The sequence below is a fragment of the Solenopsis invicta genome, chromosome 8 (assembly GCF_016802725.1).
Source record: "Solenopsis invicta isolate M01_SB chromosome 8, UNIL_Sinv_3.0, whole genome shotgun sequence".
NCBI classification, from domain to species: domain Eukaryota; kingdom Metazoa; phylum Arthropoda; class Insecta; order Hymenoptera; family Formicidae; genus Solenopsis; species Solenopsis invicta.
Window position 1 is genome coordinate 6,171,419 of NC_052671.1, and position 24,106 is coordinate 6,195,524.

At 39.2% G+C, this 24,106-nt stretch overlaps 1 protein-coding gene across 2 annotated transcripts in view; it reads left to right on the forward strand.

Moving 5' to 3' along the window:
• LOC105196796 (bifunctional heparan sulfate N-deacetylase/N-sulfotransferase) overlaps nucleotides 1–24,106 on the forward strand; it is a 317,002-nt gene that overhangs the window by 257,639 nt on the left and 35,257 nt on the right. For both annotated transcript variants that reach the window (XM_039452718.1, XM_011162913.3), the window contains one exon: nucleotides 12,799–12,996. In XM_039452718.1, coding sequence (XP_039308652.1) covers nucleotides 12,799–12,996 — 198 coding nt within the window. The remainder of the gene's footprint in view (nucleotides 1–12,798; nucleotides 12,997–24,106) is intronic.

A 24,106-nucleotide genomic window follows, 5' to 3' on the forward strand; every position in this document is an offset into this window, starting at 1 on the left:
GCACGGAAACGCGACGGACGTAGACGAATTGATCTGTGAAACGCACGATTATATTCTACACGAGATATCCGGGCTTCTACTATACCATATTATATGGTACAAAAACTAGCCGCAAAAAATGCCTTTGTCACGAGAGCTTTTTTTTTTCTTTTGCCCTTCTCTTCTTCGTTCTTTTGTTTCAAGCAAATGGATCAGTTATATCGCTAATCAAAGATTATATTATTTATAAAATTATTATTTATGCGCTGAAAAAGAAACGCTGCAATATGAGTTAAAACGTAGTTTGATTTAATTAAACGTCGAATCACGGACTGTCAATAATACATGCAGTTGATTAAACTAAATTTTATTCATTCAACTATATTTGTTTTATTGCCGGTATTTTTAATTTTTTTGTTTTATTAATTGTATTATTGAATTAAAAAAATATTTCCAATTAGATTGATGCTGAATTCAACAGCATTTTTTTCTCTGGGTGCCGAAATGCAAGTTGTTTCAGATGTCGCGAATTGCGGATTTTTTTTGCAAGTTTATATTTATTTAAAGTAGAGACGAGGAGGTGTAAAATATGAAGTTTGCATTATTTACGTTCATAATATATCTTGACATGTCGCAAGTCTATGATATAAAAGCCTGAGGGACGAAAAATTTTAAACCGCCAATTTCAGATAATCGCTTAATGGTGGACCACGATAAAAAGATTGCGAATAAAATCCCACCAGCCTCGGTGTATTGACGATGTAACAAAGTGAAAGCATTTTGCTGCAACGTTTATTTCGTCCAATTACATTTGGCAGCCATAGTGAAACTACACTACAGGCTAGAAAGTAGATTCCCCGTGCTTGTTTATGGTCTCCCATATATCAGCCTTACGAGCAGTTAACAGAAAGAAATGGCTTCAATCCTTTGTCTCTAATTCAGTCATTTAGCTACCTCTGATGGCAATCTTCGTTACTAATCAACGTTATTTACGTTTGTAACCCGATAATTAATTATACATTTGCTTAATGAGAACTCAAAAAAATGTGTCATCAATATTTATCAATAAACTTACACCTTGCTTATATATATTTATATATAACGTTCTACGTGACGTTTTAAAATTTTACACTAAAAATTTTACTTTAAAATACAATTCAAAAAAATGACTTACTTTTTTCAAAGAAACATTTTACAGAGAAAATGTTTTTTATGTGATTTTTGCATCTCTCGTACATTTGTGCGTATCGAGAAATTTAATTAAGAGTCAACGACAGGAACAGCGTATATGGCGCGAGTCATATATCGGTCCACTATTCTCGAGGAGTGTATTACGAAATATACCGCGGCTACCGTTGGTCTCAAATCGATGCGGCCACAATCTCGATGCTCTGGCCGGAAAACCAATACGAAGAAACCGCGCACTCGCTATAGGCGAATTCAATTGAAGATTACACGACCAAAAGACTCACATTCTCCTTTTTCGTAAATTTGTCATAAAATTGAAAAACGATTTTCACATTATTAGTTTTATCGAATCGATTATATTTTTCTTATACCTTTCTTTCGCTGAATTAAGCATGTTAGACACGTTTAATTGTGATACATATCTTTTTAGTGACACAACAATGAAACGAGATAAGATACGAGAATAAGATTGTATCTCTCACTCAATATCGAGAAAAATTGGAGAATGTGACTTCTGTTTCCGTGCAATCCACAATTCCCAATGCTGTGCCACGACCGAACGAGAGATTCGCCGTAACACTGCAAGCCGGTAGAATACGATACCCCAGAGTCACATCGCGTCGAGAAGAACCAAAAAACCTCGGTATGAGAACGAATAGTGAGAAAGCTGGAAGGGCAGAAGGGAGAGAGCGAGAGAACCGCGACTTCCTGAAGAAGTAATTTCTGTCGCCTCGAAATCAGTTTCGCCGGACGTCCGTAAATTGCCGGATGCCCTCCCTTATGCCCTTCCGAACCGATCGGGATTCTACCTTCTGGTCACCCTCGCCACTCAATCAGAGGGTAGAAGTCCGCGCGCGCGCGATTACCTTCTCGCGAGGGAGGAATCTCTTCTTTTTTTTCCTCTCTTTCTTCCATTTCGCCACAACCAAAGGAGCATCTTCCACCAACGATTCCATTCTCCTCCGACCCCTCTCGATTTTCACCCCATCTCACTACCGACCGATTGACGGAGCAGTTTCAGCCCCACGGACTTTCGTCCTCGTGCCGCCCTCCTCCGCGCCATCGCGAAGAATAAAACCGCAGAAGCAATTTACTGTCGTGTGCCTTCGGTCACGTACTCGACGGAGAGACGCGTGTAGTCGCGCGCAAAATGTGAGTGTCGCGGGAAGGCCGGAGCGATCGAATGACCGAACACGAAGGGTTGTGCCGATTCGGAGAGCTATATGAGAAAGTTGCGCCGCACGATAACAGATGTACATCGTGACGCCGAGCGTACTTCTGAGGCTGGTAAAATCAATGTGCCGATAAAATGCATTACTTATATACGGCTATGTATCAATATGTGACAAGGTGACAAATGCGAACGTGTTAAATCCTTTGAACCTACTATTTTAGTAGGTTTGCGAGATGATGTCTATAGAAATAAATAATTTATACGTAAATCCAGTAACAAAGAAGAAATTGCTTGAATTTGTTAGAATATTTGTTCGTTGATCTAATTGTTCAGAGATATTTTAACACAAGTACCATCTTAATATTTAACGCTTAAAAACCATTTTAATTCATTTATTTTCATGTAACTTGGCGAAAAATATATAATTCAATTATTTTGATTTAACTTATTTATTTGATCTTACGCGAAGAGAGGGTTAATGCAACCGTTACATCAATGCCATCCACGTTTCTACAAATAGTTATTTCATTAAACAACTGCAGCTATTAATACTGTATAATTTTGTAATAGAAATATTTCAAATATAGATCACGTCATTAAATTGCATTTTGCAATATAATATTTGCAATATAATATATGACGCACGATTAAATTTTGCCAAAAGTTAAATTGTTATTAAATAAAATAATTTAATTTCTATATTTATAATTTTATAAATAGTGCAACACAATTATTCTCTAATAATAATATTTCTTTCGTTCACGCACATTTTCTCCTTCATATAAACAAAAAGTAAAAATGTATTTTGCATTCATACATACGAAATAACAGAATTAAAGTAATATGTAGGTAGATATAAAAACTTATTAGCAAATTTAAGCGCAGAGAGGAGGAGAGATACGTAGGTGGTATATAACCCTGAGAGATCATAATTCTGCTTCACTTATACCTCGAGCATGGTACAACTTTATTACACAAAATGAGGAATACCTAGAAGCTGCTCCCATTTCACGTTCACGTTACCTCGCACGTTTATGCTTATATTTGGCGCTCCTTTCCCATTTTTCACGAAGAAAATGTCCAACTTTTTTCGTTACGTTCTTAATTATGCGCAATACAGTTGATATTATAAAAATATCTCAATTTTGTGTAGTTTTTAATATCTTCTAAATTAAAAAAATGTATATTAAAACTCTTTTAAATCCCCATGTATATTATGCATATATTAGATTATACATATAAGGAACTGTATTATCGATTAGATCAATTTTATATTAGAGATTACCTTAAATATTTGCAAAAGTTTGAGGAAACGTGAATAATATATCAATACTTGATAAGTCGCCTGATTACAATATTATTTTTGGCTCGAGATAATTCTTACACGAAGCAGCTAATACATTCAGCAACCGGACAACTCTATCTTTCTCGTGTCGGCGATTTCGTGTCTGCGCTCACACTCGCGCACCTGCGCTCGTAAGATAGATTTCCGGTAACTTGAACGACCGCGTGTGTACGCGAGGGTTAAAGTCGCGCAGACCGCCGCACAGTCGCGCGATAAAGAAAAAGGAAACCCTTGGGACCTTTCATCACCACTGACGCCGTGAATTCGCGTGCCATGGACACATTTTCTGCTCCCGATTCGGGCTGCAAAGCGCCGTTGCTGTTGAAGTGGAAGGAACGTGGTGTAGAGATCGATGGCTTGTTTTTTAATGTCTGAAAAAAATAATTTTTACATTTTGTCTTCATATTTTTTGTAACTAATCTAATAGTGATATTAAAACTTTTTTAAATCTTATGTAAAATAAAATTACATAACATGTCACATTTAAATTTAATAGTTGTATTTGTTAACAAACAAGCAGGTAATATTTTTTCTTGCAACCGAGTATCTTTTTCACTAATAATGAAGCTAACATTATTGATTTGTTCCAAAAACACATTGTCTATCTTCACGAATGCATTGCGGTGCTCCTAATTATAGCACTTCGTTATGGAGTAATAAGTAGCAAATCTGTGCATTTCAGGAAAACATTGTAAAAATTTTAGTAATTTAATCTATCTTTATATTGGTACTGGAGATCAATAAGACGGATGTCTTTCTGTCGTCATTTATAGGTACAATGCATCTCAACTTATCTTTAACATTTTATCTCTTTTATATCTACTTATCTATTATTCAATTTCGCATTACCATTTTTATGACTACGAATGTATAGCAAGCAAAATTGCACCGTATTATCATAGTACAATATCTATAATTGTAGAAATGACACACGTAGTAAATTATTTTTACTATCTTGTCATAAAAATCAGATATGACCTATAATATTAGCAATTTTTATAAGAAAACAATTTTTATTTATATAACTTTTAGTATTATTAATAATCATTCCAGTATTAATGCAAAAATGAAAGATGTCGATCTTTTATTCTAAACTCTAAACAATATTTTTTATACGAATATGCCAGAAAAATATGCGAGAAAACTATAACGATTTTATTCGAACTATATTGAGTATATCGAATTATACATTTAACAAGTCACGAGGCATTTTTAATTAAAATACGTGTTATTACCACTTTAATTAATTCCGGAAATTTGATTTTAACACGATTGTAGTTATAACATTCAACGTAATAACGGAAATTTTGCTTATTGTGAACATTTCATTAGCTAATCCAGATGTTAACATATATGTGTGTCCTTGTTTTCTAAACGATCAAATGTTATTTGCAAATATTTCCGAGCTGTATATAGCTTCCATATTTATCTCGTGCCACAGACGAATAGAAAATATCAATCTACATTTGACAAATATTTGGCAAAATATCGCGAGCGAGAGAGCGCGGAATTTGGTTCGACAAACATATTAAATAAGTATTAAAAAAGGGCATAATCTCAGAGAGATCGTATGCGTACCGTTAATCGACGTATTGTCTGCTGCGACCAACGTTTATGCTAAACGAATCGTGTAACGTTGATCCCTATTATTCTTTCACAAAGGCGACCGTGGACACTTGCTGCTAATTAACATGAGAAAGAGGATCACAAGATTTTGCCAGCGGTAATTCAAATGACGAAACCAAAGGAAGCAAACGAAAGAGAGAGAGAGAGAGAGAGGGAGACAGAGATAGATACGGAGAGAGAAAAGGAAGGCTCATCAAGGTTAACGAACGGGAAGATGATTTCGTTTGTCATTTAACCAATTGACGCTGGCGAGTGAACGCCGTTCGTGAACGCCGTGGGGGCAACCGTGTACTTGCGTGCAGCAGTAGCAGCAGCTGCAGCCGGCGCAGTGCTGCATATAGCCACATCTACTCAGGTTAACCCGGCTAAAGCGTTTCGCGCGGAAAGTACCGATTATGATTCATTAGCGTCGCCATTCTGACCGAGAGATTCTCGCCGCTCTCTAACGAGAAAGTATGCGCGCGGAAAGAGCTTGCTACGCGAACGGTTTTGTCGGTGCATTTGAACGTTAAGACGCGCATACCGCACTCGCGCGCTCGCCGCATTATATTTCACGTAGAGAAAAGCGTGCGCGCGCGCGCGATACAATGGCCCTTCCCGTACGTCGTACATTTGATGAATCTAATAGCATATTGTGTTAGTCGAGCAGTTACGTTAACTCGACGTTTTGAGTACGTTAAAGCGCGAAGATGCGGATGCAGCATTGACGGCTGCAGCCGTAAATACGGTACGTTATGTATGGGAAGCACTTTGAATAAACTCGTAACTTTAAAGCGGGAGAAACGATGAAAGAATAATATTGTTCCGCTGCGCGGAGATAAAAGGACGAATGCCCTCGTAATTTTCTTTGATACTCTTAATTCCCGCTTACGGAACCGTTGATTATTCTCGATTTTACGAATGTATTTAACGTTCCGAAGAAATTTTTACGGATATCACTTTGACACGAGCTTTTGAAACGTGTAACTTTGCCGCGATATCGAATGTTTTCGGCATTTTTCTCGCGTTTTAGTTAGCGAAGACATTTCATAAGAACGCCACATAAAGACTAGACGACACCCGTACGGTAAGACACGAATAAGACACGAAAAGTGCCGGTGACTCCGCCTGTCACGACTAGGCAATAAGAGGACGAAACGCGAAAGAGGATCATAAAGACGCATCGGACGTAACTCGATTATCCGCGCGAAAAGTACGAGACGACGAGCCGTTATACGACATAGTAATTCGAGAGCTTCCTCCTCCGTTCCGTTGTCACTCCCTTGTGTCGAGAGCGATTCTCTACTGTAATTTAATCGGCTGTCGATAGACGACAATGGCGGCCGTAATCTAAAATTACTTTTTAAGAAGCGCACGTCTTTTCCTCTCTCTATCTCTTTTTCTTTTAATGGCGTTTATTAGTGCCTCAGACGATGTCGAAACTGCTGTTACGAGCCTCTTCTTTTTTTTTCTTGTCGCGTTACACATAAAAGTCCCGCAAAGATGGGGGAGAAGCTGGTGCAGCTTGATTTGTGAAAAGCAATTCTCGTGTGATGGCTCCTCTTTGACGGCTCGTAATGTTACACTTAGCACGCCGGATGGCTGACGGAAGATAAAAAAGTTTGACTTAAAAGTAGACGGTTTCGTAAAGCCCGATGACTCGCACTTGACAAGGATCTAATCTCGTCTTACGACGCTCTTACTTAATTATAACTTACAGTTAGCTGCGTAATTAGGCGATTAACGAAATTTTTTTTACATTTGTAAATGTTGTATAGATTTCGACTAGTTTTAGTTGACTGGAGATTATGCGTATCTGATGTTCGGAAAGGAAAGGAAATAGTGAAAACGATCGTACGATATCGGCAATCTCGCTCTAACGCGGAACAAATAAATATACACATCTCTTTTTGCGATCGTGGAGTTCATAGGACATCCCCAGTTGCACGTTTTCACCCGTGGTTAATATCACCGTCGATACATCTACATTGGTCTCGTCGAACGTAGGGATTTATCGAAAAACTATGATATTGCGATTCCCCAACGGCAAACAAAAGTTTCCAATAACAGTAATATTGTATATATATACATTTTTTTTTTGCGCAGTCACAGATTTCTTTGACTTAACGTCGCTGCATGACGTAGTAGAGACGCGATATCGGTTCTTTTCAATCGCAGCGCGCCAAGTCACGTCTGCGTAGCGAGCCTTGTCCCGATCGAAATCGACTTTCCGTTTACTCGCGATGTGTCAGAGGTTCGCCCATCGTTCTCAAGTCAATCATATCCGCGATAGAATAATGGCTGAGCAATGGGGGCATTATGATTGAATACTTCTCTCTCGACAATTGTACGATCGATCCCCTGAAGTTGACGGCGCGCGTGTACCCCGAGTCTTATCGTAAATTCGTGTTAAGGATGCCTACGCACGTCTGTATGCCTGTAAACCGATAGGGACCCGGTATTTAGGTCAGATAGTATCCTCTAATAACGCCGCGCACACTAATAGGCTTACTTGCGGCCACGGCTGATGCGCGATAGGATGATGCATCGTATCTCTCCCGTCCCAGATTACCAATGTACTTGAAAGCCCCTGCGCGAACACGCACGTGCGTATCCACGAAACGTGCACGTAACCGTCAGATTTTACGTCTTCGTATATATTGCTGCTCGTCACTAAAACCCACCTTTACGCGTAGAGCTTTAAAAGTCGTATTGACGTATCTCGACGTGAGGTATAGAAACGATTCTTAAATTTTTTGAAAACGTTCTATAAAATCACAAAAGCTATTCGTGTTTTTACCAGTCTGTATTTGATTACCATAATTGGATGAACATAATTACTTTAGACAGTGTAATTTACTTTAGCTTTGATAGAAATAATACGTAATTTCTTAAAGTAAATGCGCACGCCTCTAAGACACAAATGTATTATTGAGTTAGCTCAATCGAATCTAAGATGTTATAAATGTAAATGTACGTACCAGTTTGGCAGGTATGTAAAATATATACGAAGACGCATCTAAATGCGGCCCATATCTAATGGAATACAGATGAAGCTAGTTTCGACCTCTTACCAAATAGAGACAGAGAGAGAGAGAGAGACAATACACACAGTATCTTTCATGTTCTCAACTGTGGGTAGGATTGCAGATCTTCGATATTTACGAATGATCCCGTGTGCACGGGATAAACGACTTTGATGCACGCGAATGTCAAGAATATTGCATCGATAACCCGCGCATGAAATGCAGAGGAGCCATTCGATGCACCGCCGAGTATGCATACGCGTATGGGACACATCGCGATCGATACCTCTGTTTCCTACTACGAGCGATTTCCATATCTTTATGAAAGCTATTGCAAAACACGCGCCGTAGACGAAACGAGAAACTTTGATAAACGGAAATCGATCATTGACGAGCTTTGGCAAATTATTCTGGAATGCAAGCAGATAACATAGCTCTAGTGAGAAATTTCTCCGGCGAATATTTCACGTCTTGGTAAATTGCGTTTCGCATGGTGGATTATCGTTATGCGCGTCAAAGACCTTTACTGCAGTACGGTTTATGTCTGTGATTGCGTTACGTGGAAAATATTTGCACGAAATTTAGTTTCGCCAAATACTCCGTAACAACGACTAAAGCAGTACTACGAGGGTAAATGTTCGACCGAAGCTGCGTGTATGTGTGTGTGCGTGCGTGCGTCTACTGACACGACGCCTAATGCGCATAAATTGTAAACTGGAGAGGATGAGAGCTGCGAAGCGCAAGTGCATCATCGATAATCTGTTTCGTTCCCATCTAAGCCAGGGGGTTCGACCCTTTCAGTCTCACTCAGCGCTTTAGCCATCGTTTAGAAACTTTTACGCGCACGTTTCCTTTTTGAGAAAAAATTTGTCAAAATTACAATATGATATGACAAAAATACTGTTTAATTACAAATATATAGATTTTTCTATCATTCAGTTACTTTTAGAATCCTTCCAATTTCTTCACATCCGTCAATTAATGATCTATTCAATACGCAATACCATTAATATGCACTCGTAATGTCCACATTCATATTTCAATATAATTCAGCACGCTGCACGATAAACGTTTTTACGCATCAATGAGTGTTACAGCACGTAAATAGGTAGGAATTATTAGAACGATTGATCGTATTGGCATCCCAATTAATAATTCGACGAATTCGTATGCCATAATAGTTATTGCTGTTCCATTATGAAAATGCCCCCGCATGTTTGAATGTAAACGGTCCCGGCTTATCCTGCTTTAGTCCAAAGGCTCGATTTTCGGTTTATAACGACAAGCTCGATTGCTGGATGCATACTAATACACCATTGGATCTGATTGCGACAAACGTTAACATAAAAGAGCTCGACAACAAGAAATACATCTGCTGTATCTGAAGAGAATGCATCTAGCTACAGTCTGAATCTATGCATATAAATCGTACACTATCGACTTTGATTCGACATACTCTAGGGACAATCCCCATTCAAAAAACAAATGTTTAATGTTAAGATATTGAAATGTTTTATTTCTGTCTCCGTTTTATAAACATTTAAAAATATTTTTCTTTTAAACGTATAGATTTAAAACACTAAATCGCATAAAGCTGAAATTTTTAACAGGCTTTAAATATTTTAATGTTTTAAATCTATATACCGTTTAAAATTGAAACATTTTTAAATAATTAAAAAACAAAGACAGAAATAAAACAGTTTGATATCTTAAAATTAAACACTTGTTTTTTGAGTGTGTAATTTAAAAATGTAGATCTAAATAAGAAGAATAGAATAAACAGTTTAAAAAGAAAAGTTTTAAAGGCGCCTTTAAAAAAAACTAATAATAATAATAATCTTCTGAAAAAATATCGAATATCACGGCTTTCGATCTTTTGTGATTTGAAACGCGATACCTCCGATGTTGAGACATAAAAGGGAAAAGTATTACCTTTATATTCACGGAGATAGAGCTCATTCGCGGTAAATACCAGGAGACTCGCAGAATGCTCAATGTTAATAGTTGTCCGGAAGGACTCGTTGCACGGGCGCTAAAGGGTCCTTTGTGGAGTTACGCATACGTTCCGAAATTCCTGCGTCGCTGCTACATCCGCGTTCTCACGGATATACTGGGCACACTGTATCCGTCTATGTTGAAAGCGGAACTTTGAGGACAGGTTGAAAGAGCTGCCGTGCATTCTTTGAGAGCCGCTCGTTACAGGGGTTTCGTTACGAAGAATTTGACGGAAGAATTTGCTCCTGGACTAAGGCCAATCAAAACCATTCCGCTCTTTGAGAGAATATTTAGTATTATCATGAAAACTAACGTGGCATAAAGTAACGCAAGGCTCGCTCTATAACGAGAAAATATCTCATAAATATGTAAACGTCTGAGATAAGAAATAGTTCGAGAAAATGCGTTATATGTATGATCAATATTGCGGAAATTCCTCAGCTTTCAATGTATATGTATGGATATATCAATAGCTTATTTTAGGATCGCGTAAAAAGAATATTACTGGCAAATTGCTACTTGTCAAATTTTAATAAATAAATTGACAAAATTGAAGATAGTTAAAAAAATTTGCAATGTAAACAGTGTGCATTAGGTGATATTCAAATTTTTCAATAAATTCTCTTTATAATATCGCGAGAAAAATTCCGCAAATTCCCCGGTTTCCTGCAGCGTCGGCGATGTTATTTCGCGAATGTCGATATAAATATTAGATTTTTTTATATATTAAAAATTATATTAGGTCACCGTGAGTCTTGGCAGTTTTATGAAAACACATAGAATATGTCATTTTAAACGTTTTGTTTAATCTTGAATTTATTCACCATCCGTTTTCTGTGCTCTTCTTTTTCAGATAGCATTCGAATGCTTTTATCATAAAACGCGATGCTTTTTTTATCAAAGAACAAAATCAGGTGCTTTCTGACGGCCTTTTGTGATGCACATTTTTTTCAAATTGTTTTGCAAAGAACGAAACAAATGATAGTCGGACGGTGCAATATCGGGAGAGAGTACGTAGGATGAAGTAGAAGCTCTCATCCCAACTCAAACATTTTTTGTGTAATATTTGAAGTCTCGCGTTGTCGTGGTAAAAGAGAATTGCTTTCTGTTCCGTTAATCAAACTTGGCCGTTTCTCTTAAATCGCTGCACGCAAATTGTTAAAATTGCTATCAGCATTAATCGTTGAATTCTTTGGCAATAGCTCAAAATACAGTATATTCTTGCGATCTCACCATACGATTGAAAGAACTTTCTCTGGATGCAATCCAGGCTTTATCACCAATTGTGACCACTTTCAATAGATTTTCTCCATTTTTTTTTTGCGTTCAACGAATTGTCATGCACAATCCATTATTCGTCACCTAGTAACAATTTGAGCCGAAAATGCTTTAAAAATCACCGCATTTGAAATTTGCATACCATTTTTCAGAGTTGCCAGGGATTTAAAAAATTTTCCGTCAAATTTGTTTTCTTATTTTTTATTTTCACGGAAATTTTTTTTTAGAGGAGACTAAAAATACTAAATCTTTATATTTTTCAACAATAAAATCCATATTTGCGGGAAAATCTCTCAATCTGGCAACTCTGTCATCTTTCACACGTTCAACTCGACATAGAAAGCTTCTTTGAACGCGTTACAAATATTTGTTACGTCTACTATTTTGTTATCTTTCCATGGAAAAAAATTAATTGCAGCAATGAGAATCTGCTGCAATTAAATTTTAGTAAAGTTGACAGGACTCACGAATATTAAACTCGAAATAAAGACAGGTAACGAGAGTCCACGCGATTGTTAGTGCGTATAGTGCGTATATATAGAACTAATTTATTCTAACATTAATATCTAGAAAATAACAAACGTTTTGACCCGATTTTGAGTCATCTTTAGCAAAAATACAAAATTAACAGAGACAGCTCGAATTAACACCTAGGGTATCCTAATAGGATAGAATTATTGCATTCGCCATGTGATAAGGTTGAGCTTTCTTCATTAATTTTGTATTTTTGCTGAAGATGATCCAAAATTGGGTCGAAACATTCGTTATTTTCTGCACTAGATATTAATGTTAGAATAAATTAGTTCTATATATACGCACCAACAACCGCGTGGACTCTCATTGCCTATCTTTATTTCGAGTTTATTTAAATTTTAGTTGTGTATAGCTAAAATTTATCTGCTATATAGATTTTTGTTGCTGCAACTAACTGTAACTAATCTTTATTTTTTGTGGCAATATACTGGTACATAATTAAAATCGCAATGTAAATAATCCAAATCGTGTTAATTTTTTGTTTCTGTCACAGTTGACACCTTTCTAGCAATATATAATACTATATTTTCCTGCCAATGTTGCCATCTCTTAAGAAACCATCAAAACTTTTGCAGTGACTCAATACAAGCATTTTTTTATTAAACGTATAAGTAATACTGTGTTAAAATATTAACTAACTGAAATGAACTAACAAATGATTTTTATCATTGCAGTTTAATACATCGAGATACAAGACCCGAACCAGCGATACGATGTTCGACCCTCAAAGGAGCGACCAGGCTGCCGTCAGCACCAGACCATCGCAGCGAAGCTCGATTAAGGATAGATCCGAAGGTGTTGGTCTTCGTAGAAACGCTATACTCGAGGCTAGGCCGGGAGATAGCTGAACTACTAGTTTATAATCGAATAAAGTGAGTACGGACTATTTTTCTTTCATATTGGCCAGCACGAAGAGTTGGAGCGGCGTATTTCTTATTTATTGACCAAACAATTACGAATCTGACGAGTCATCACAAACTATTTTTATTACGCGTCAGATAATTATAAAATAATTTATTTACTTGGACGTATGAATTATGTCGTAAAAGCCTGACCTACTTGTATGCACCGCGTTTCGCACAACATGTCTTTTATGCGCATCGACCTGATTCTGGAAAAAAGATTTCACCCTAGCACGATCTAAAAGTAGGTCGCCGACGTAAGCTTTCTTCGGAGTTCTCGGCTGCAATAGTTCATACTATTAGGCAAAAAGTATATGGCTAATGGCACCTAGTTGCTGAAGTCGATCAATATCATGACACATACTCCTGAACGTGCCGTAAGCTCGCTAGGTCGCGATCCTTTTTTATTCGTAAATGCCTTACTTCTCTTTCGTGAGGAAGAAATGATAAGTGACGTGGCATTTCATGAATTTGAAGCAAACATCTTATTCTTATATTTTAAACGATAGACCGATGGTAAATTCACATGTTTACTTTAATTCCACAAAATTTGTGTCTGCCAACACAAATTTTACGTGTGATACTCATGGTGAATTTAGGAAGAATTCATAAATTGTATTTTATTTATGAAGCTCTTTTGATCCTTCATTTTTATAACAAAACTCTCGCCAGTGTCGCGAGCGTTCATCGGGAGAAAATATTTCAACATTTTTCTTCGGGAGGTGGAAAAAAAAACTATATCACCTAGATCTTGTTGTAATTCTCTTATACCGCCGATCCGAATTTTTCAAAAAATTCTCAGCGTTTATAATTCTGCGACGGAGATTCCGCAAATCCCGGTTTTACTACATCGTCGGGGCGATGTTATTTCGTGAATGTCGGTATAAAAATTAGAAATGCAGATTTCTCGACCATCGTAAAGTCCGGGCAGTTTTTACGCTATTATACGGGTTCCACGAATATTTTAAAACCATTTCTGCCGTCTAGGGAGTTAGGAATTGGCGCAACGTCGATGCGGATATCGTGAAACCCGTTACTTCCGCGGCTCTTTCAATCGCCTTATTAACTTCCGTTCCCTATACCGCGTGCTCGATATACCGAAGTTTTACGTTTCAAAGAATAAAAAAATCCCAAAGTATCTTTTCTTTTTTAATCACGACGTCTATCTAGGACGCGCACTAATAATGTATCATGAAAAATAACCGCTTGTTTAGAGCAACACAGTATTCCACGTTTCGGTATGCAATTTTGTATGGTTACATGGATATTGATAATATATGACAATATGAATTGTTAACGGGCAAGCGTATAGACTGGCGGTACGGTGCTCCGATATTCGGATGACTTGTAAATAAATATTAACGTTGTCCACTACGGCAAACGGGAATACGCACATAACATGGTATAACTATATAACGAAGTCTGTATCAGGCGATGAAATTTCGTGTCTATCTACAGCTGAGCGCAAGATTTCACATTTCCATTTCGCGAAAATTGCATGACGTGAGCGTGCCTCGAAAAGTTTAACAAAATTCGCTATCGAGGACACGGTGTATCGCGAAATTTACTTCATTCATGATATGCGCATTTCTTAAACGGTAATAGCCGAGCCAAAAGCTTGTTATAGGAGTCGAGCGATGTATAGGGTCTCTCGGTGAAACTTTGACGCTTGGATGAGAGAGAGCTTAAGCCGGATGTGTCCTCGGATTTCGAAATAGGATCCTGTAAGAGAGAGAGGAGAGAGAGAGAGAGAGAAAGAGAATGGAAGATGGAGAAGGAGAGAGAGAGAGAGAGAGAGAGACGGAAGTCGTTGGCATACTCTCTCGATTATCTCCCGATTCTTCCGCAGGTGATCAAATAATAATGACGGGATAATGCGAACCGTTGGAGCTGCTTCCGCGGCCTCGGCGCCTATCGGGACTTACAGTGACGCAGTCACGTGACACGTTATACATGAGAGAGCATATTGTAGTTTAGAGCCCAACACGAGATAGAGACGAATAGCGATTAGAGAGACTTGCACCATCATCTGCCGGGACGACGAATACGCGCGACGCACAACACGGCTCGATACGGAGAGAACATGCGAGTGGTCGCGTCTACGTGAACTGGCGAGTGACGCGGTGGTGTTCTCACCTGCGTGTCAGAGGGACAGAGAGAGAGAGAGAGAGAGAGAGAGAGAGCGTCACGGTATGCCGATATGATCGGAAAGGTAACCAAGAGCCCGGGCGTATCGGTGATATACGCTCACGAGAACACGAGGGAACCACCGACCAAGCTCGTCGCGGTGGTATCTCGTTTGCTTTATCCAGCGCAATTTCATAATCGATACCGGTGCCTGGGGGCAGGAGGGAAAGGATAAAGGGGAGGGTTGTCCACGCTGGGGCCGCAGCACCAGCGTCCACCTGTGTGCGGCGTCAGGCAAATTTTGTTGTCGGAGATTGCGAGGCGCAGATATGGAAAGCGTCGCGCCCGGATCGTGTTCCGCCGCGAGCCGCGTACGTACACGTACGTAGAGCGTACGTGCACGTCGACGTACAACGGTGCACATAATGAAATATTTATTGATGCGCGGGACCCTTTGCGTGTAGAAGAGCTACGCTGTGTCTGCCTTACGCCGTGTATATACATGCACGTAATGCGATATGGAAAAGTTTTGAATCTGGGATCCAGCTGCGCTAGATAAAATGCGATATCTTGCCCCGGGATACTCTCTCGAGCTGGGACGTAAGAAAAATAGGGGCGGAGGAAGAAGTTTCTATAAGCGAGTTGAGTTTTCAACCCGTTTTACCTTACGTACGAGCAGCGTCTGTTTTATCTTGCCTGCAGCTTTTATTGCTTATTAACTGCTTTTATGTGCACTCGTATCGCTTTATCGATTATGCCCATATCGCGGACAATGAATAATGCAGATATAAAACACACGAGATGTTTCAAATTACGTGAAGGTCTGCTCTATTCTCAAACGTTTACATTAGTAAGAATTTTATAAGATACAAAATGTAAAACGTCTTTTTTGTCCACAATGTATATATAGGAAAAATTGCTTATCACTGAAAATGAATCTCTTTATTGCAAGAAAATAACTTCAATAAGACGCGTTACATAAAGAAGTTTCGAATTAACACGAACCTCTGACGCATCAAAACCGTTCAAATGTCAATTGTGCTTTATCGTCGATATTCTATTCGACACATGACAATCAAACGAATTTTCTCTCATCCCTCGCGATGATATTTTTACTTCATTCCCTCATTGGTAGGCTTTCTCGGTGTGTATCTGTCTGTCGAGAAACCTTCAATAAACGTTCGCGTGTTATCAGCGTGGAGAAAGAAGTCTTCTACCTCTCAATCGAGAGAACGGTGATATCGATCACGCTACTTCAACACCGTTCTCCCTTCCCTCGGGTTATATCCTAATGCCAACGTAGCCTGCGCGACATGGTCTTCGTTACCCGCGGCATCATCGATAAGAGAAGGACAGAGAGAGAGAGAGAGAGAGAGAGAGAGAGAGAGAGAGGGTGGCGACAAAGGGTAAACCTTCCACATCGCGTGTCGTCGAGGCGAACGCGCCGATCGAGCCCTGCGACGCGGATTTTTTTTCATCACACGCACCGACGATTTTCATCTCAAATCCGTCTTTTCATTTCGCGACTCATCTCCCCTTTTCTTTGTCCCGTTTCCTTTTCGGGGCGCGCAGTGTCTCGCACTGTCGCAGTTTTTCTCGATCTCTCGCCCGTTTCCCGTGCACTCTCTGTCTCTCTCTCGTTGAGATATTCCCGCGCACTCGTTGGCTCGTAAGAAAAATAGATGAATCACGGATCCGAGAGGATGCCTCGTCGGGAACGCGCGGAGACGCCTCGTGCGCGCGGCATCCTCTTACCTTGCCGCGCACGAAAATTATACGGCGCGTTTTTCAGCCTCCTCCATTATTTATAGAAGGGAAACGGTGTTATGTACACGTGCCCGCTGCGTATACACGCACCCGGGCTGAATTTTTAATAGCGGCTGCGCCCGTCTCTGTGATTTCCGGTACGCACGTTTATAATATGCGCGATAGGATCGTTCGCGCGGAAGTAACATCTCGGCGCGAAGGTATTTCGGAATTACGGGGAAAAATATGCGGCGTTTATTCAGTCTTCCGCGGGCTGGGGGGGAAAGGGGGAAGAGGTGCTTCGAGGGAGATCGCGCGCCGTTTATTTTCAGGTAGAAGAAAATCAACGTCTTCTGTCACGTAAACCCCCGCTATTTATATCGAGTCCCGGGTTGCGTACGGCGTATACAAGCGTGTCGCGTAATTGCTTGAGATATGACCGTCTTGAATAAGATAAAGAGATATTGTACATTTTCGGGATAGGTACAACGCCGCTTCGCTCTTACAGGGTTTGATTCCATTTCCTAGTCGCTGCAAACGCCCCGCAGCTTCCACCTAACGCGAACGTTGTAAGGAACTCTTGATACATTACCGGCGTAAATCCTCGTAATTCGAAAAAATACGTAAGAGATAATTATACGATGCTTTGTACTAATTAGAGAATCATAATGTTATTTTATTCTGGTACATGTGAAATTTTATTACGTCGTCGCGTGACGGACGATCGTTTCGGCCTCTCATTTGATATCACATCTCTTTATCCGCTTTTCCGAGCGCGCGTTACAATTCGCAAATATACCCGCGGCGTAAAAATAGCGCAGGCACAGTCCGCGGTATCTCCATAATTAAATGGACAATGTAGCTAATAATATGACCAGGAACAGACAGTTATCGCACGCCATAAGTAATGCAAAAATCGGTGTAAGAGCAAGAAGCTATCCCATACGAGAGTGGATGGAGCGTGTGATATTGATTCAGCTACTATGTAGAATATTTTAAAACACACACACGCGATACAGTTGTCTATTTTTACCATTCCGTACATAATGCATATATCTTTGTGTGCATAAGAATGTAACCGTGGCTTATAAAATTATTCTCCGACAGAATTGTCGAACGTACTATACTTTCCTTGATCAAACAATTTTTTGTTGAATGCTTCCACACCCATATCGATTAAGTGTATAAATAAAAAGACTCGAATTGAATCTAAATTATTATAGAATAAATTATTACAGCAGATATACGTAGTTTAAAATGGTCTCTTTAAGCAAATGCTGTCGTAGTTTTTAGCCCTCTGCGTGAGGAAAAATTCAAGTTGAAACAGCGTGATCGACGATCCAGTGAAATGCAAGTAGATTTAAGGTTTTCAGAAACGCAGGAAAATATTACTGTTTACATGATACACTTGTTCCCTCACGCGGATTTGTCCGCGTTTACGCGGACATGACAGTATCCCGCTCGTTTGTATTCCGATCCTGCGGCTATTAGAGATTTCTGCCTGTCGCCTCACTAGCCAGCTCTCTTCTCAAAGAGTTACACGTCGTTGAACACGTATTGGAACATTACGGCAGCGCACACATGCACGCGCTCGCGCGCGTCGCGACATGACGTACGACCGACAACGGCCGGACTTCGCGGATTTCCGTTCGAAATAAATATGTATCTGTCCGACGCATCGTAACATACGACATGACGAAGGTCTTGCGCTGGAAATATATTTTTCTCCGCCCGACGCCTGCATGCAGGAGAAGCGAGCCAAAAAAGAAAAGGAAAGTACTGAAGCGGCCTTGCACTAACTTATCACCATGCAAATCACATTAATAACTTTCCGTCGTGCTTCGGAGTCATAATATTTAGTTAACATCTAAGCGATTTCTCGACGCTCTTGACGCAACGGAAATAAATAATTGAAAAGAGTGTTTTAATATTTAAAAATTAAATTTTATTATTGTGTTTCGCAAGAGAGCAAATTTAGATTTATTTCTTTAATATCTAATAAACACGAATTTTTTATACGCACTAACAACAGAGTCTGACTCACATTAGCTCTCTCTCTCTCTTTCTCTCTCTTGATTTGTTAAATCTTGTGAGTCCTCTGAATTTTCTTTATTTAATTTCTTTAAGCATAAATTTGGAGCCTTCTAACGAGAAATTATGCTCCTGGTCTGCATGCTGCATATATGTTTTTTAATATAACGGCAACCAAACCAAATCATACAAATATGTACGAAAATACGTATACGAACTGGATATTAAAATAATTCACATCAAAGCATCGGGTAATATTTTCCCGTGAATTTATAATCATGAAGGTATATTATTTCTGAATATGATATTTTGCGTTGAATAACTTTTATCCGGAGTAACTGCAGCAACGAACGGGTAGAAGCTATCGTCTGTGAAATAACTTCATTTTTACATTGGATTCGCGCCAATGGACGAAATGATTTACTTACTTCTCATTCCGGCAGCATTAGTCAGGAATCGTTAAATGGAATTCATAATCCTTACTGAGATAACGTATTATACATACACGGGGCATATACATGGCAATATGATTCAGTTCCGCGGCGACTTGACACTCTATCTCCACTCGTTACAATCATTACACAGAGACATCGTAATCTTTCCCGGAATATTAAACATACGGCGAATATGAATAAGCACTTTGCATACATATACACTCTAATCTGCAGAGTACGTTATCGCGATTAATTTTATTACGCGGAAATTGTATATCAGAAGTACACAAAATAACACGCATCTAATTTAAATGACGCGGATATTTGTAAATCGGTCGTTGCGCGCAGTAATGCGTCTTTTAATTAGTCATGAGCTATTGAGCGATCAATCATCAAACCTTCATTATGGAAGGAGAAAAAGAATTATTGTTCGTTTATTGTTCGTTCATTTTTAATGGCCATACTAAATCTTTTACGAAGCGCACATGTGAGCACAATGAAAATCCTCATTGGCGAATTAGATCGGCCGGCAAACGAAACGCGGGTATCGCTGAAAGAGTGGCGAGTGTAAAACAAGCTACCTGAGTACTACTGAGGAGTGGGAACGCGCGTGAGAGGGTCGCTAAATTAAAACCCTCATCAAGGATTCAAACAAATTCCAACGCTATGTCGAACAGATTAGGGCCCCGCGTCGTGTCCAATTCGGGACTGCCGTTTTAAGCCGGCGGAAATCAAGCGGCTGAATTACCGGCTTGATTAATACTCTCGGCGGTTTTCGCCTAATTATCCTGGGAGTCCTGTAATTAATAGCAGTTGCAGAAGCGCTAGCCGAGCTAATTGTACTTTTATTTTCCGCACATGGCGGTTTTCGAATTGATAAATTCTTGTGGGGACGGAGATTAAAGAAGGGCACCACGGTAGAAATAAGACAAGCAATTAATACGGACCGAGGAGGCAATGAAAAGCGTTATACCGGCCGATTGGAAAACAATTATGGCGGTGATCGATACAAAAGTGTAGGAAAAAACGGAAAATTCATCTCCTCTCAGTAAGAGATTGATTGTAGCCCGCTTGCCCGGTCCGAGAACCGTAATAATTATCGCCATGCTCAATTACGTTGTTGCGTACCTGTCCGATCGTAAAATCCTTCATTTGTTTCGGCCTCGCAATCAGTGTTGCTGCTACTGCCGCTGCTGTTGCTGCCGCTGCTGGTCGTTTCTCGTGCCTTCCTGTATCATCGCGCCAATAATTTTTCTTCCTTTGACCTACGAATCGCGTCGATCAAGATAAAAGATCCGCTTTTTTTAACGATGAATTTTCAAATGGAATTTAATCAACGTACAAATATTTGAAAATTAAAGCTGCAAAAATATTTTAGATATACTACTAGTTAACGTGGAAAGAAATTAAAAAACTTATATTTGAAAAAGTCATTTTTGAAACAGTTTTCCGAGTGCTAATATATCTTATTTATTATGTAATGCAGCGTAGTAAATTACTTAACAATTTTACAACGTTGATCTGGACATCCGTCCGTCTGCGAAATTTTCTCAGAAACTGTTACATTTTTTTCAAATTTTGTTTTCATCGATAGAAATCAAAGGATTTTAGATCTGCCCAGGCAAACTATGAGTAAAATCAGTTCATTTTAAAGAGGTCAAAGAACAAGATCAATAAAATTATTTAACGAAATTTTTCCAATTACGGTTTTTCGCTGCTTACTTACATCTATTGCAAGGAGCTTACTATTTCATATTATCATTAATTTGCTACAATAAACAAAATGATATTATTAATATTATTTATTTTAAAATGTTATTTTAAAATGTTTTAATTGTGATAATAATGAAAGCATAAATTATAAAAAAAAACTGTTATTACAAAGAATGCAGCGAGCGTGAGAGATAAAACAAAGAATATAATGCATCAAACGAAAGTTCCGTAACGAACAATTGAAAAATCGCTAAAACGCCGTAATCATTGCCGCAACGGTCAATTATATCCTCCGCACGCTATTCTGCGATGAACCGGCCGCGAAATTCCTGCATTCTCTACGATATTGGTTCCATTGTTCGACCGTATATATCACGGCCCGTGATTTTTTTCACCCATAAAAGGCAGAGCGTGATTACACGATTTCCATGTACGTAAAATTTCACATTTTCGCACCGCTTTGTTATAACAGAGACGCTCTCTTTGCGGCTGACCCGCTTAATTGTCTCGACAGGTTTCACCCGAATTTCCTTGTGGTTTCTCCCCGCCCTTTCCACCTTCGCAATCTCCACCGACGCGGCGTATAGAGTGTCGGCGTAATAAATACGTCTCTGAAACGCCACACTGTCTTCGGGTGTCACTTCCGCCTGGGAGAGCGCGGAAATTCAGCGAGGCGCGGCAGACGACGTAATTCTGCAACGTGCAACACGTCCACATGCGTCAGTCTGTGAATCGTTTCTCGGTCGGATTGTTTTATGTATTTATCTCGTGCCCCCCCCCCTCCCCCGCCATCGCTACGGATAACTTTCCGTACGAATAATTTTCGACGGATTTATTAATTACGCGTTTCAATCATTTTGTATGTTTTCCGCGTGTTTTCGTGGTTCAACGAGCGACTGGCATCGCGAATTTATTACTTTCATGCGGCAGCGACGGATAGGGAGGGGGCAGAATGATTTATTTGGCGAATTAATGAAAAGGCAACAAAAGCGATAACCGTCTTTGCAAAGGTGCACAATTTCGATATCGCATACCGCGGTAACGAAGTATTTATCGAACTTGTAATAACCACCTTCGTCAGGAAAAATAGCCTTCAGTCTTGAAAGAACAGAAGAGAGATCGATTCGTTTTATTACGGCTTGGGTTTCGTACGAAATACAACGACACAACGACGAAACGCGGTAAAAAAAGAAATAAAAAGCTGAGAGTAGGAGGACTAGTGGACGGAGTGGTCACGGAGAGTGCACGGAGCGTTATTATTCTTTGATCTGTACTCCTCCAGAAAATGGAGTTTCACGGGTGAAATGCATAAATAGCATAGTCGTATTTCTTTGTGATCCTTCGTTCCGCGCCTTCGATCAGGTCTCCAAACACGTTTGCAGCGGCGGCGTCGGAGGACTCGGAGGATCGGCGGGTCCTATCGCGCGAGGGAAGACGAACGTGTAAAGGGGATCAAAGGCGCAGGAAAACTCGAGAAATTCATAAAGCGCTTCTTAAGCTGGCACAGAAGAACATCAGTCAGTGACCTTCTTGCGCCAGCGAACGATCTCGGCTTGCCCTCGAGAGGATTCGTCGGGAGTTCGTTTGGTCGAACGCAGTCGATGGCTCCATACGGCCGGAGTTCAAAGCTCCCTCGGAACACCGACGGATATCATCCCCTTTTTGCGGGATATCCCTCGCAACTTTCAAACCCGCTGCTTTCGAGTGCCCCTCTTATCGACCTCCATTCAATCGGCCGATGGGCCGCCCACCCGCGCCTTCTTCTCGCGGATCTCCCTCATTCTCGCTCTTTGTCTTCGGCTAAAGACTAGAAGGGATTGAAATAATACGACTTGTCCGTAACCGCGATCGAAGCCGATAGAAATCTAAGAAGCTGAAAAATGTAGTTAAACGGTGCATTACGCTGCTGCACCTGGAGGAGAATAAATTTCTTGAAATACTTTTCCGACTGACAAATAATTCGAATCTTGCAATGAGTATATTATATGCTATAATAATATTTTTTAATGCAATATTAAACACAAGTTTGAAAATTATCAATTATCCACAATGTTTTTGAAAAGAGAAATATTTATCTTTATTTCTGTTTTAAAATCCATGAATATTTGTTTCAAAAATCTTTATTTTTAATCACGTTGTATTATTTGCATGCTGTGTAATACTATTTATACACACATTCAAATATCATATTTAATAATTGAATATTATGATTAATCGAATGAATCATCGATATTAGTATTACTAAAATTTTGCGATGTGTGTGTACACGCATATTTGTGAAAAATATATTGGATATCGTTGATCTTCCGGTTCTGAGCGATATGCTATTTGGTCACCTTATTAATGTTTTACAAAAAAAGACGGATTTGATGTTATAATTTATTAATAACACGAGCTTTCAGTAGACCGGCACATGAAAAATAAATGCGGATGTCACTATCGATTTCCATATTAATATCTTTTTTGATAGAATAATATACCTCTATCTTCATCATTTACATATATTTTAATATTTTTAACATAATTATCGCGAGGTGACATTCGTTGGTAGTGACAAAGGTGCGTGTCACTAATTACCTTGTTCTGTGTGTAAAATGCTTAAATATGCTAAATATATTTCATTTCTTTTTATCCAGGGATTTTCTCGCCAATTTGCGAATCTGCACATCTTTTAATAATAAAATCTGGGCTCTTGAATTATAAATATGCTTACAACGAAGAATTTTCCACTAATTAAATTTTCTAGAACTTCTTTTTAACGACAGATTTTCTCCTCTTTAGTTCGAATAAATCTTTCTTCAACAAAAATATCAAAAGTTCAATAACTCTTGAGTTATAAGCAATTTACAGTGAGATTTCCCTCTAATTAAATTCCCCTCTTTCCCACCCCAAACTTCTTTAATTTATTTTGTCAACAGAAATTCGAGTGCACGTGGTATATTCAATATTAAAAAGTTTGAAGCGATCAATTACGAGACGCTGTTCATTTGACATTTAAAGATTCGATTGAAATATTCGATAAATTGATT